Source organism: Clinocottus analis, unplaced genomic scaffold (assembly GCF_023055335.1).
Source record: "Clinocottus analis isolate CAN_PGR_092001 unplaced genomic scaffold, fCliAna1.0.p SCAF_5, whole genome shotgun sequence".
NCBI classification, from domain to species: domain Eukaryota; kingdom Metazoa; phylum Chordata; class Actinopteri; order Perciformes; family Cottidae; genus Clinocottus; species Clinocottus analis.
In genome coordinates this window covers 8,820,170-8,831,684 of record NW_027176207.1, presented here as the reverse complement: position 1 = coordinate 8,831,684, position 11,515 = coordinate 8,820,170, and the positions used below count along the sequence as shown (strand labels likewise).

Below are 11,515 nucleotides of genomic sequence, written 5' to 3'. Positions count from 1 at the left end.
CTTCCCTTTCTGCCAGTTAGTGAGCAGAGCTGTCCATGGTCACTGCAAAGCATGTTGTACCTGCATACATAATCCACTGGCATACATTAGATCATTGCCACAAGCACTTTTTTTTCTTTCTTTTTTTTAAACATTCCTGTCTTGGTACCACAAAAGCTTTCTTTAAGACCGTTCGAATGGAGGGTGGGTTTGTAAAAAGGGATTCAGTGTATCTGTAGTGGGTTCAAGTAAGGCTCAATACACCCGCCTGTCCTGTAGCACATAAAGCGCATTCTTCACTGCCGAGCCAATATCACTTCATCTAATGAGACCTGTCCAGCTGACCTGCTTGCATCCCTGCGATTGGCCACGGAGAATGTGCTTCAACTTAGTATCTACAAACAGCCCCCTCGAGATCACACCAGTAGATAGAGAGAACAGATATAGATATAAGAAGACTAAAACAAAAATAATCAAACCATCTTGTGGAACTTCATTGGTAATGTCAGCTTACAATAAAAAACCAGAAGCAAAGAAAAGCTAATTTTATGAAATTATTCCAGTAATATTATTTTATATTTGTATCTGGTTTTGTCTGTTTGCTTACCAAAAAGCGGCATTCATAACATAAACGTGCAAAGTCCACAGCACCACAACTCACGCGCGCGCACACACACACACACACACACACACGTGCGCACACACACACACACACACACACTAGAAAACTAATCTTCTCTGCTTTGTACAGAAAAGATAAAGTTGAAAATCAAGCAGAAAAGACCACTCAAAAAAATGATCAAATACAGGCAAAAATAAGAGACAAAATAAAAAATATAACCACTTATTAAATATATATATATATTATTTGTCCAATGAAACTTGTGATCACTTACTGCACACTTCTAAAATTTAATGAGCTTTATTTTTTCTCAAAACACCTCATCAACTGTCATTCCTAAAAAACAAAACATTACATACAAGGGCAAGCCCAACATTCTCCACTAATTTAACCAAATGTGTTTCTCTCCACAACATGAATCAAGATTATCTAATGGCAAATTAATTAGCTTGTTTTCTCAAACCAGCAATAGCAAAAGATAAATAATAATAGCAAAAATAATCGGTCAGGTAATGACATCAATACCAAGAACAGGAAAAGAGACTGATGTGATGCTCCCAAACAGAGAGCCATTTAAAGCAGGGAAATAAAACCAGAGTGCACCCCAGTGGAAAGCCACCATCCATTGTTTTATTAGTGACACGGCATGAAAACGATTTCGCTAGTCAAGACTCGTACTTACTTACTTACTTACTTAGGCCTTTGTATTTCTTGCAGAATAATGGCCATTGATAAAAAGTTTCCACCATGACCCAGTCAAGACTCACTGAAGAGAAAATATTCATTCTGAAGGAGGGACGTTTTGGTGGATTGAAACTGAACTGGTCCTGAAATCTTACTAATGCCACCCAGTGATTTAGACCAATAAGCTGGTTGGCAGAAATTGCCTAAATTTGGATTAGAGGTATTGGGTGCAGCTAAATGTGAAATGTGAATTCAGTGAACGAAAAGTTAAATAGGTAAATGGCAGGTTAAAATGGGCGAGGGAGAGCATAAGAGAGAAAGCAAACAAAAAGTTCTCGGTAAGCCGCATACAGTAGCTGTCGACAAAGTCCTCGGGGTCTGCGCTGAGAGCAGTGTGTTTGTGTTACCTGTCTGTTCTTTGATTTCTGACTGCTTCAGTTTGTTGAAATTTAGACATGTTCCAGCGATAACACAAGTGTTCTATTTTTTCTTGCCAAAGAAGCTGAACCTCTTCTCGCGATCCTTGTCTTTCCCGTCCTTGTTGCGCATGGTAACACCTCCGGCTTCACCTGAGCTGGGGGAAATGGGAGGCATCGTCATGGCACGACTGAGGGCCCGTGGACCTACGGGCGAATCTGCGGATCCTGCTGGAATAGAGCTGATGATGGAACGGATCCAGGAGCTCATCTCAGCCTTTAAACAAACAAAAAACATGTGTTATACTTTATGACCATCAAGCTTAGTCACAACACACACACACACAGTTTGTATTCAACTACTTATTTGAGGAGAGTAATTCTGTTTTATACTTCTTACCTCATCCTTTGCCTGAAACAGGTACTCTTTTCCATCCCCGAGCCTGCAGACAGTGTTGGTAATGTGAACCATTAGTCAAATATAAGCCATAAAGCTTAACAGGGTGAAAAACATACTCTCGGGAATCCTTTTTCTGAGTTTTTTAAATTGCCTCAATTCTCACCTGAGCTTGAATACAAATTTCCTCTTCTTATAGTCGTTTGCTACCTCACACACAGCCTCTCCGAGGCTGATGGGTACCTCTCCGTGGTATGGAATGCCATTGCTCGCGCTCTTGCCGTCTTTATAGAAACCAAGACTTCCTTTTCTGAGGACACAGTACACGCTCTGCCAGGACCTAAAGGAACAAAGAAAAGGCAGTTGAAACGCACTGTGATTGTCTTCATCGTCTTGGCTCTCCAATGACTATTTAAAGTCATTTGACAGTTAACAACACTTACCTCGTAGCTGCCTTTTTGCTGTGGGACTCCATCTCCTGTTTGCGATTGAGCATCCCCTCCATGGCATCTGGCTCTGCTCCACCCCTACTCGGTAACGTGGCAGAAGGATCAAGGCGAGAGGATGCCAGCCCACTGTCCCTGCCTGGTCCGTTCACAGACTCAGACTCAGAGCTCTGTGGTTAAAACCAGAACATGAATGGTTGTGAGGAGGTCGAAAAACATTGGACTGGATGGAAGCAGTGAGCAGCAAAGCAGCCATTCACAGCCATACGTGAAAAGTCATGATGACGTTTGTTTTTGTCGGCACTGTATGATTACCTGAAATAACAGTGTCCACATAAACACACAGTGCACTGATATACAATTAAAATAACCAGGCATGAATGCATGCTACACTGAACATGGATAGTTAAAATGTAAAAAAAAAAAAAAAAAAAAGAATCAAACCATACTTAGGCAACCTAATATACTTTTTGATTGAAACAGAGGCAGACATGATTTGTAATGTTCTTATGTTAGTCTTTGCCTCCTTAGTCATGTCTCTATAAATCAATAATCATTGCACCACACAAATACAGACAAAACACATAATTATAGTTCAACTCTGTAAAGCCTTAAACCAATAACATCTCTTCGATGAAGAATTCAAGATTGAATTTACTTCATGAATCTTAAATACAAAATCCAAAGACTATAAGATGCCTTTTAAAGTACTGAATTACGGCAGATGAAAATATTTGGAGACATTCTTGTTCCTTTTTTTTCTACAACGAGCTGTTAAATGACGTTCACACTCATCACAGGAAGTTTACACATATGGGGAATTACTAAAACAAGGTACATATAAACCAGCTACAATTATCACCACATTAGCACATTTACAACTCCGAGCTTCACATTTACATTAACTCGTGTCCTGGTCAATATGAGCACGCATACAACAGCAGACTGATACATGAGAACAATCTGTTCATGAATCTGCATCATGCCTTTAAACAGCAATGGGACTCATCAATGAAACATGGATAAATAAAGCGATGGTTTGCATCTGTGATAGAGAGCAATGGCTTCTCAACAGAAGAAAAGAGGCACTGCAGTTGACCAGGAGCTGAGCGGAGGCTGTGACGGGGCGAGGGGAAGCTACAAAGCCGACCACGGCTTGGTACTCACACGCTCCGGCTGCTTTGGCTTACACACACGTTTAGGCTCTGATTTCTTTCCCACTGACAACGATAGCGATAATGACTGCTGATGAAAACGCAATAAGAAATTGTTAAGAAGTCTCGTTTGTGGCAGAAACTTGAAAGTTACAAACACTTCTAGGACTTTGTTCAGGCGGAATACCATTATGATTGGCTCAACAACGATGTCAATAAACCATCAAATTGATGAAGTTTCATTCATACAGAGATGTCGCCCCTTCTTTAAATGAGTCACATTTAATATGTTCACTTCTGCCAGTGAGGATTTTCACTTGGACAGTGTAACATACATAGATGTTGACTGTGTCCTCCCCTGATCCCAACCCCTCCTCAAGTGTGCACTGTCCAAGTGACTCAGGGTCCCTGAGGTGTTGGGTTAGTTTCTTGCTCTGCAAATCCCAGGTGGCACTGATTCATTTCAGAAAAATTGCTTTCACACTTCACATTAGTTTGTACTGTGGAAGTCATCAACAATACTGATAGTAACAACTTTGCTGCTTATCCTGGCCATAAAATATCGCTCCATTTAGATTTGTTTTAGGAATTTTACTCTCCTGGCAATTTTCTGGTAAAATGATAGATGTTTCTGTCAATTAGATAGTCGCAAAGTCACAATACAACAAGGGGATATGTGTCAAAAGAACACTGTTGATTAGAGTAGAACAGGCAGAGACACACACTTAAATACAGTGATGCATGTAGTGTAATAAACTCAAAATATACTTTTACAACTTGTACATTTAAATAATATTCATCCATGTTTTTGTCAGTAATGTATTACTATTAGATGTGGACATGCTATGTTAACAATAATGCAATGTAATAATATTGATTGAATGAGTGAATTTCCTATAAATCCATGTCAGAAAAAAACAATGAGGCATGAAACATGGAAAAGACTTTACAGGATATGCCAGAGACCTCTGGTAAAACATTTAATTGGACCTGTAAAAACATTATATTTTTTATAAATGACTGTTGAACCACAGAGCAGAAGCCCTGTAATATTAAAAGGATTTGGATCTACAAAAGACTCACCTGCGATGTGTCATTGTCGCTATGAACTCCATTCACCGACACAGACTGATTGAGTGTGGTCTGGTCCAAACTGGTTCTGAGTGAGAGAGCGAGTGAAAAGAATGTTAATACAATATAATGAAAACAATGTCAAATTACACTATACATCAACACCGCTCTGCTCGATTAGAAGTCCTCTTTGGTTTACCTGGCTGCAGAGTCATGCACATGACTTTCTGTTTCAGATTGTGCCACTTCTACTGGGGGTGGTGTGGGGGGTCGCCTTGCTCTCTCTTCTTCCTCTCGCCTCCTCTGGATCTCATGCTCCTCAAGCTGAAAGATGTAAAGTAAGTGGTGATAGTTAAACTTAACACCTCATAAGTGAGGGAAAAGCCATGTCTACATTAATTAACTCAAACTATTTTTCAAATACACAGCATGTGATGGGAGTATTTTTTTTACTTACAGTGGTAAGTTTCTCCAGCAGCACAAAGCGGTCTTCCCAGGCTGCAGCAAGTTTTTCAAAGGCCTCATGGCGCTTAATTAGGCTCTCTACCTCGTCCACATTTGAGCCCAGCTCTGCAGCTCGCACCAGAGGTTCTTGCCCTGCCAACCAAGACTCTGCCACATAGGCATCTCGTCCGAACTGCAACACCTCCAGTACTGCGAAGCAGAGGTAAGGGGAGCAGAAGACAGAGAGAAAAATAAAAAGAAAGAGAGTGAACAAATAATAATGTAGAATTTTGACATTTACCTCACAGGTCTTGACAGGAAAGAATTCTGGATGTCATGATAATCTTCAAACTGGATGTACCCGTTTGTATTTGATCTTCTGCCTTTACCCTGTAGCAACCACAGAGTATCCCCGGCCATGGCACTATAAGATTGAATGCACCCTTATGTAGACTATAAAACATGCTAAGCAGGCATACCGATTTGTAAATGGTCCATCTTGTCTTGCCACTTGTTGTTGATCTTCTCTCTCTTTTCCTTGAGTTGAGACAGTTTCTCCCGGATCTGTGAATCGAAGAACATTCAGTAATTAGAAGACGTATGAAAAGATTGACTCGAAGCAAAACCTACAATATTCCATTAAGTTTTCTCACTTTTTTAAATATTTTAAATATGAAATAACATGACTGAAGAGAACAGTGAAAGTGGACCACTGCCTACTACCTCATCAGCTGCATAGTGATTGTTGTTGATGAGAGAATTCCCCATCTCGATGCAGGCAGTAAAGCTGTCTGCCCTGGTCTCGATCTCTGACTTGATATCCTGATGATTGGCAATGACCAGACCTGCAGAAGACACATCCCTGGGACAACAGAGAGGAGAATGGGGTGAGATTTAAATATACTTGTCGCACTGATTATAACAGCATTCATTACCGTGACTGGAAAATTAAGCATGAAATGTCACCTGGGGCTGTCGTGTGCATCTATCTGCAGATTGACACCGTCCATCCAGAGCATCAGGTCTCGCACCATGTTGAAGAAACGGAACTTCTCCACAGTGTCCAGCAGGAGGAGCCTGCGGGCCTGACCAGCCTCAAGCAGGCCCTCCCAGGCAGAAGTCACAGCATGTTCACTCCTGTTAATGTCATCCGCCTTCTCCCCAGCATAAGCCTTCTGCAGCCGTGCTGCATCATCTTGCACCTGGTTCACCTATGAGGTCAAAGAAGAAGAGGGGACATTCAGTTTTTTGCTCACATGGCTTTCTTGGAATCTCACGTGAGAGCTCCTTATTAACAGACAGCTGACCTGTCCACTAAGGGCCTGGATGTCATTTTCGAAAGTGTTGTGCTGTCTGTGTAGATGCTGAACGGTGTTTAGATCACGGCCAAGGTCAGACGGCAGCCCTTCCCTCTTCTCCTTAACACGTCCAAGCACCTCCATGGCATCTTGATGGAAGCGGTGCAACTCATAGGAGGCTGCTAACATTTGTGTGCGTGTGTCAATCAGCTCCAGCAGATCAGCCCAAGCCTCGTTTAACCCGTCTTTCCACTCGGCCACACTAGCGTTCTCAGGATGACCCGATTCAATCAGGTCATCTGCAAGCCCATTTACACCATCTACACGCTCTTGGCCAATGGTGCTGGTGTCACGAGCAAACTCACGAAACTTGTCCCTCAGCATCTGTAGAAAGAAAAAAATCAGGGCAGAAGTGGGAAAATTAATTTGAGCAACATTTCCCTGAGCTTCAGGGTCTCCAAAGTATGTGACGGAGAAAGAAAAAATAACGTACTGTGACATGTTCATAGTCCTGTCCTAGTTCATGGGAGCCAGCAACCACCTCCCTCTCAGCAATCCACTGTTCCAGGTCATCCACCTCCCGCTTTAACTGGGTCAGTCGCAGTCTCTCCTGAAGTCGCCCACGACGCTCCTCAGCGAGGTCTTTCAATCCTGCATATAGTTTGTCAACTTGGGCTTGTCTTAAGGTGATTCTCTCGCTGTGTTAAGAAAAAAAGAGAGCAACACAGATCAGTGGTTGTGGGTGTACAAAGTTTTTCATCAGAAGGCTTGTGTGACAGTTGACACTTCAACATTTAGATCTTTTTGTGTGTTGTTACCTTTCTGGGTGTTCACCGTTGACCATAATGCGGCTGCTGTTGGCTAGTTGGTGAATGGTTTGGGCGTAGTCTTCAAGTGCCTGTTCCAGGGTCTGGTGTTTCTTGACCATCACTAGTGCGCTTTGCTCATCCTGGGAAACAAATGAAAAAATATATGATATTTTCTCAAGACAAAAGAGTGTGGAAAAAGCAGCACCGAGAGCAATTTTCTCTTATTTTGTCTCGTCCTACCTTGGCTTTTTCCTCTGACATCATGTGCAGCTCTTGTTCTCCCATCCAGGCCTCCGCCTCCGCTGCATCAGCATAGAACTGCTGGGCGCGATTTGCCTCTATTAGACGAGTATGCCGTTTGTCTGTCTCGGCTATCAGCTGGTCCCAGAGGTCCCGCAGCTCAACAAGGCGCTCCTCTAGGACAGACTGTCTCTCGCCATCTACCTGGCTCTGAGGCTGGCCTCGTCCATGGATGTCATCGATGCGAGGCTGGTGGCCCTGGATCTCCTTCTGCAATGTCTAAATTCAGAAACAGAGAAGGTAGGTTGCATCTCACATTTGCCTTAGATGTATACTCATTGACAACAAATAATAATTTAAAGATACCAATGATATCGTTATCTTCCTTTAATTACCCTGCATTACAACATTTTAAACAAAGTATGGTAATTGTATCCACTGTACCTGGTTCTTTTTGATAAGCAGCTGTACCGTGGGCAGGTCTTTTCCATGTTCTGTGGAGGTCGCCAGGGGCATCCTCTCTTTCACCCAAAGCTGAGTGAAAAGCAGGCGGGTAAATAAGACATGAGTATCAGGCAAAACAGTGACTTCAACGTTCACATTGAATTTATGCAATCAATCAGGTGATTCAACTCACAATTTCGTCCTCCAGATCTCTGTTAAATTGATGTGCTTCTTTGGAGTCCAGTAGCCGCTGTCTCCTTAGTTTGAGAGGATCCTGAAGGTTGGAGAAGTTGTCGGTGACACGCCTTTGTTGACCATCTACCTCAGCAATTCCAGCGTCTTCCTGGGACAGGGCCAGCGCCTGAGACTGAAGGGACTCCACCTCCTTCTCTCTGACATCCATCTGGTGCTCCAGCATCTACACAGCAACAGTACAAAGATATTACAAATAAACATTTAAGTCAGTGTCCACTTAACATTTGGCACTCAGCACTCAAATGCAGGATTCATAAAATGCAGGATTCATAAAATGCAGGATTCATAAAATGCCATTTGTAAATGCTTTTTAGCAGTTAAAAATCACAATATATGTTTTGTATACAATTAACAGTATTCCTTAACAGCAAAGATGGCATGGATTGAGCTTTGTTTGAACAGTGTGCTCTACCTGGTGCTTCTTGAGCAGGATGTTGACACTGGTCAAATCTTTGCCATAGTCGTCGCTATGCAGCTGACCCTCAAGGTTTTTCAACCAGCCATCCAGAGCAGAGCAGCTCTGTGTAAAGAGCTCTGCCCGGTTGGCATCGAACAAGCACTGGGCTTTGGTGCGGGTGGTGCCCTCCAGCTCCTCCCACTGACGCTGTAGGTCCTCCAGGGTCTGCTGTACAACAGGTTTTAGCTCCGGCTTCTCGGCCACCAGTGCCTGACCCTCCTTTTGGAGACAGGAAACAAGGAAACAATTTTGAATTCAGGTTCATTTTGCTCTGGGAATGTCTTTACTGGGAGATTCAATTCAGTTTATTTTGTATAGCCCAAAATCACAAATACAAAATTGGCCTCGGAGGGCTTTACAATCTCTACACAAAACATTTCTGTCCCGGGACCTCACATTAGATCAGGAAAAACTCCCCAAACAAAGATAGTAAAAACTTTTTCACAGGGAAAAAAGGGAAGAAACCAGCGAGAGAGATTGTCCATAGAATGTGTTTTAAATATAATGCTGACAATCAGGCAGATAAATTGATGTCAACATTTAATTTGACGGCAATATATATAAAAATGGTCACACCTTATCAATTTTGTCCAGCCAGTCTTTGTTGGATGCCAGCTCTGCCATGAAGGCCTGATGCTTCTGCCACTTGCTGTGAAGATTTCTGGCCTCATCATAAGACATGTCCTGTGCCGTCAGCATCTTCTCATTTATCCACAACGTGAGCTACAGAAAAAAAGAATAGCATTATGGATTAAGTAATATTTCTTTATATTATTAACTGTGCCATATGTTACATAACATAAATAAATACATAAATAAAAAAGTTAACACAAATTCTATAGTTTGTTTCTTATGATTAAAGAAATCATTTCTACTCACAATTCCAGGTGAATTTCACAAATGTATCCTGTTACCATCTTTAATTATTTATTCATTATGCTATTTCATTTAAAAAATATGTTTTACCTCTTGTCCATCTTGTAGGAAATGCTGCAGTTCACGGTTGTCCTTAAGCTTAGCCAGCAATTCATTTGCTGCCTCCTTATTCTTCAGATGCCTGGATAAAATAAGCAGATAGCTAAATGAACATCTTTTCTTCAAATATTATTACACTATTAATAAATAAAATGAATAAAATTTGTTCGAACCTTTCCTGGATGGAATCAACTTTTTCCTGGATCTTATCAGAGTTAGCATTACTATCATTAATGAGGCGCCGTCCACCCTCCACCACACCAGTTATCTTCTCCTCACTGGCCTCTGTTGTGGTGAGGAAGTCCTCATGCTTCTTAATGGCCTCCTCTGCTCCTTGAAGACTGGTGGGCATTTCCGTGTGGGACAGCACATACTCCTACACAGAGAAGAAAGGAATGAGTATTGTTTTAAACATGTGTTATGTGTAATTATCCAATTCCAATGTTTTTTGCAGCCTGTGTGCTTCCTGTAAATATTGTATCAAGATTAAAACAAATACGAAAAAGTCACAAATATAATTTAGCTGCAGCTGTCTTTGAATCCATAATATTATTTAATTTCCTCTTCAATTATTTTGGTGCCACTTAAAAGTATGATAGCTCTCTTTGGATTGCGGATACATACAGATCTAAGCCTATGGCCCACTTACAGTGCATCTAACTTCTCTCCTCCAAGAGAGTGAAAATGCAAAACAGGGCACCGATGTAAACAAACCACAAATACCCACAGAAGCATAATACTTAATGATTAAATATGAGGGTAAACATATTTCTGATTACTAGCAGTGTTGCATTAAAAAAAATAATTTAAGCCTGAAAAATATTTTACTACATTACTTTTGGCATCGCAAATCCCGAACATTGAATCAATTTGATTTAACAATTATAATGAATTGAGATTGAGAAATTGATTTTGCAAGTCATGTTGAACCCATTCTCTGCTTAAAGACCTAATCCTCCACTTATATGATTCAATATATCTTATATTTAAGAATTTGACATTAACTGTTGGGACTGTAGACATCGACCAATAAAGCAGTACGTTGATACATGATTTTTGTTTCAAAGAATGAATTAAGTTTACATAACTCTCTGGTGCATGCTTTAATTCCATATTGTATTTTCCTAACCTGGCTGTTGAGGAAAGCCTCGGCCTGCTTTGCATCTCTCAAGAAATTCTGGAAGTCAAAGGCTTGGGCCAAAAGACTGTGGCGGTTCTCCCACATGCGACGCAACTCATGCCAGCCAGTGTCGAGTGCCTGGAGCCTCTGGGCCAAGAACATGTACTGGGCATCTGTTTGGCCTTGGGTCACCTCCTCACCGACCGCTCGCATCTTCTCGTAGTCCTCCTTATAGTTATCCACCTCATTCTTAATACTCTCATGCTGGGCTAGCAAACTCTCAGCCTCAGGCAGAGAGGTTGGGATGTCCTCTGAGGCCACGGCTGTCTGGGTACGGGACAGCCAGGACTGAAAGTCATCCAGATCCCTGAGGAAACCCTGCAGCTTGCTGGCTTCGCCCAATGACTCCTCGCGCCGCTTCATGGTTGCGTTCAACTCCTTCCACACATCTTGAATCTCTGCCAGGTGTCCTTGAATTTCTCCAGCCTGATCTGGATGTTCCATGGCCAGTTTTTCAGCCTCGTTTCTCAGGTCATCCAGTTTGCCCTGAAAGGATATGAAACATCATTATCTAACGCAGATATGACGAGAAGATACCTCAACATGAAGCCCAAAATAATCTTACTACTACTTTACTTGATTTCTAAAAGTTATATTACACAGTCCGTTTTGTTCCCATTCCTCAACAATAAGTCACTGCATGT

At 41.8% G+C, this 11,515-nt stretch overlaps 1 protein-coding gene across 5 annotated transcripts in view; it reads right to left on the bottom strand.

Annotated features, from left to right (window-relative positions):
* Positions 1 to 1,209: 1,209 nt before the first annotated feature.
* sptbn2 (spectrin, beta, non-erythrocytic 2) overlaps positions 1,210 to 11,515 on the bottom strand; it is a 43,722-nt gene continuing 33,416 nt past the window's right edge. For 2 of the 5 annotated variants that reach the window (XM_068601010.1, XM_068601012.1), the window contains 22 exons: positions 10,821 to 11,357; positions 9,865 to 10,067; positions 9,683 to 9,773; positions 9,293 to 9,439; positions 8,672 to 8,935; positions 8,198 to 8,422; positions 8,005 to 8,094; positions 7,561 to 7,839; positions 7,330 to 7,460; positions 7,005 to 7,209; positions 6,521 to 6,895; positions 6,180 to 6,424; positions 5,937 to 6,075; positions 5,693 to 5,777; positions 5,227 to 5,423; positions 4,969 to 5,093; positions 4,782 to 4,857; positions 3,712 to 3,789; positions 2,542 to 2,714; positions 2,265 to 2,438; positions 2,102 to 2,144; positions 1,210 to 1,978 (listed from right to left, as the gene is read on the bottom strand). In XM_068601010.1, the coding sequence (XP_068457111.1) occupies positions 1,766 to 1,978; positions 2,102 to 2,144; positions 2,265 to 2,438; positions 2,542 to 2,714; positions 3,712 to 3,789; positions 4,782 to 4,857; positions 4,969 to 5,093; positions 5,227 to 5,423; positions 5,693 to 5,777; positions 5,937 to 6,075; positions 6,180 to 6,424; positions 6,521 to 6,895; positions 7,005 to 7,209; positions 7,330 to 7,460; positions 7,561 to 7,839; positions 8,005 to 8,094; positions 8,198 to 8,422; positions 8,672 to 8,935; positions 9,293 to 9,439; positions 9,683 to 9,773; positions 9,865 to 10,067; positions 10,821 to 11,357 (4,095 nt within the window). In that variant the 3' untranslated portion in view covers positions 1,210 to 1,765. The remainder of the gene's footprint in view (positions 1,979 to 2,101; positions 2,145 to 2,264; positions 2,439 to 2,541; positions 2,715 to 3,711; positions 3,790 to 4,781; positions 4,858 to 4,968; positions 5,094 to 5,226; positions 5,424 to 5,692; positions 5,778 to 5,936; positions 6,076 to 6,179; positions 6,425 to 6,520; positions 6,896 to 7,004; positions 7,210 to 7,329; positions 7,461 to 7,560; positions 7,840 to 8,004; positions 8,095 to 8,197; positions 8,423 to 8,671; positions 8,936 to 9,292; positions 9,440 to 9,682; positions 9,774 to 9,864; positions 10,068 to 10,820; positions 11,358 to 11,515) is intronic. The other 3 variants (XM_068601013.1, XM_068601014.1, XM_068601011.1) reach the window with 2 other exon arrangements.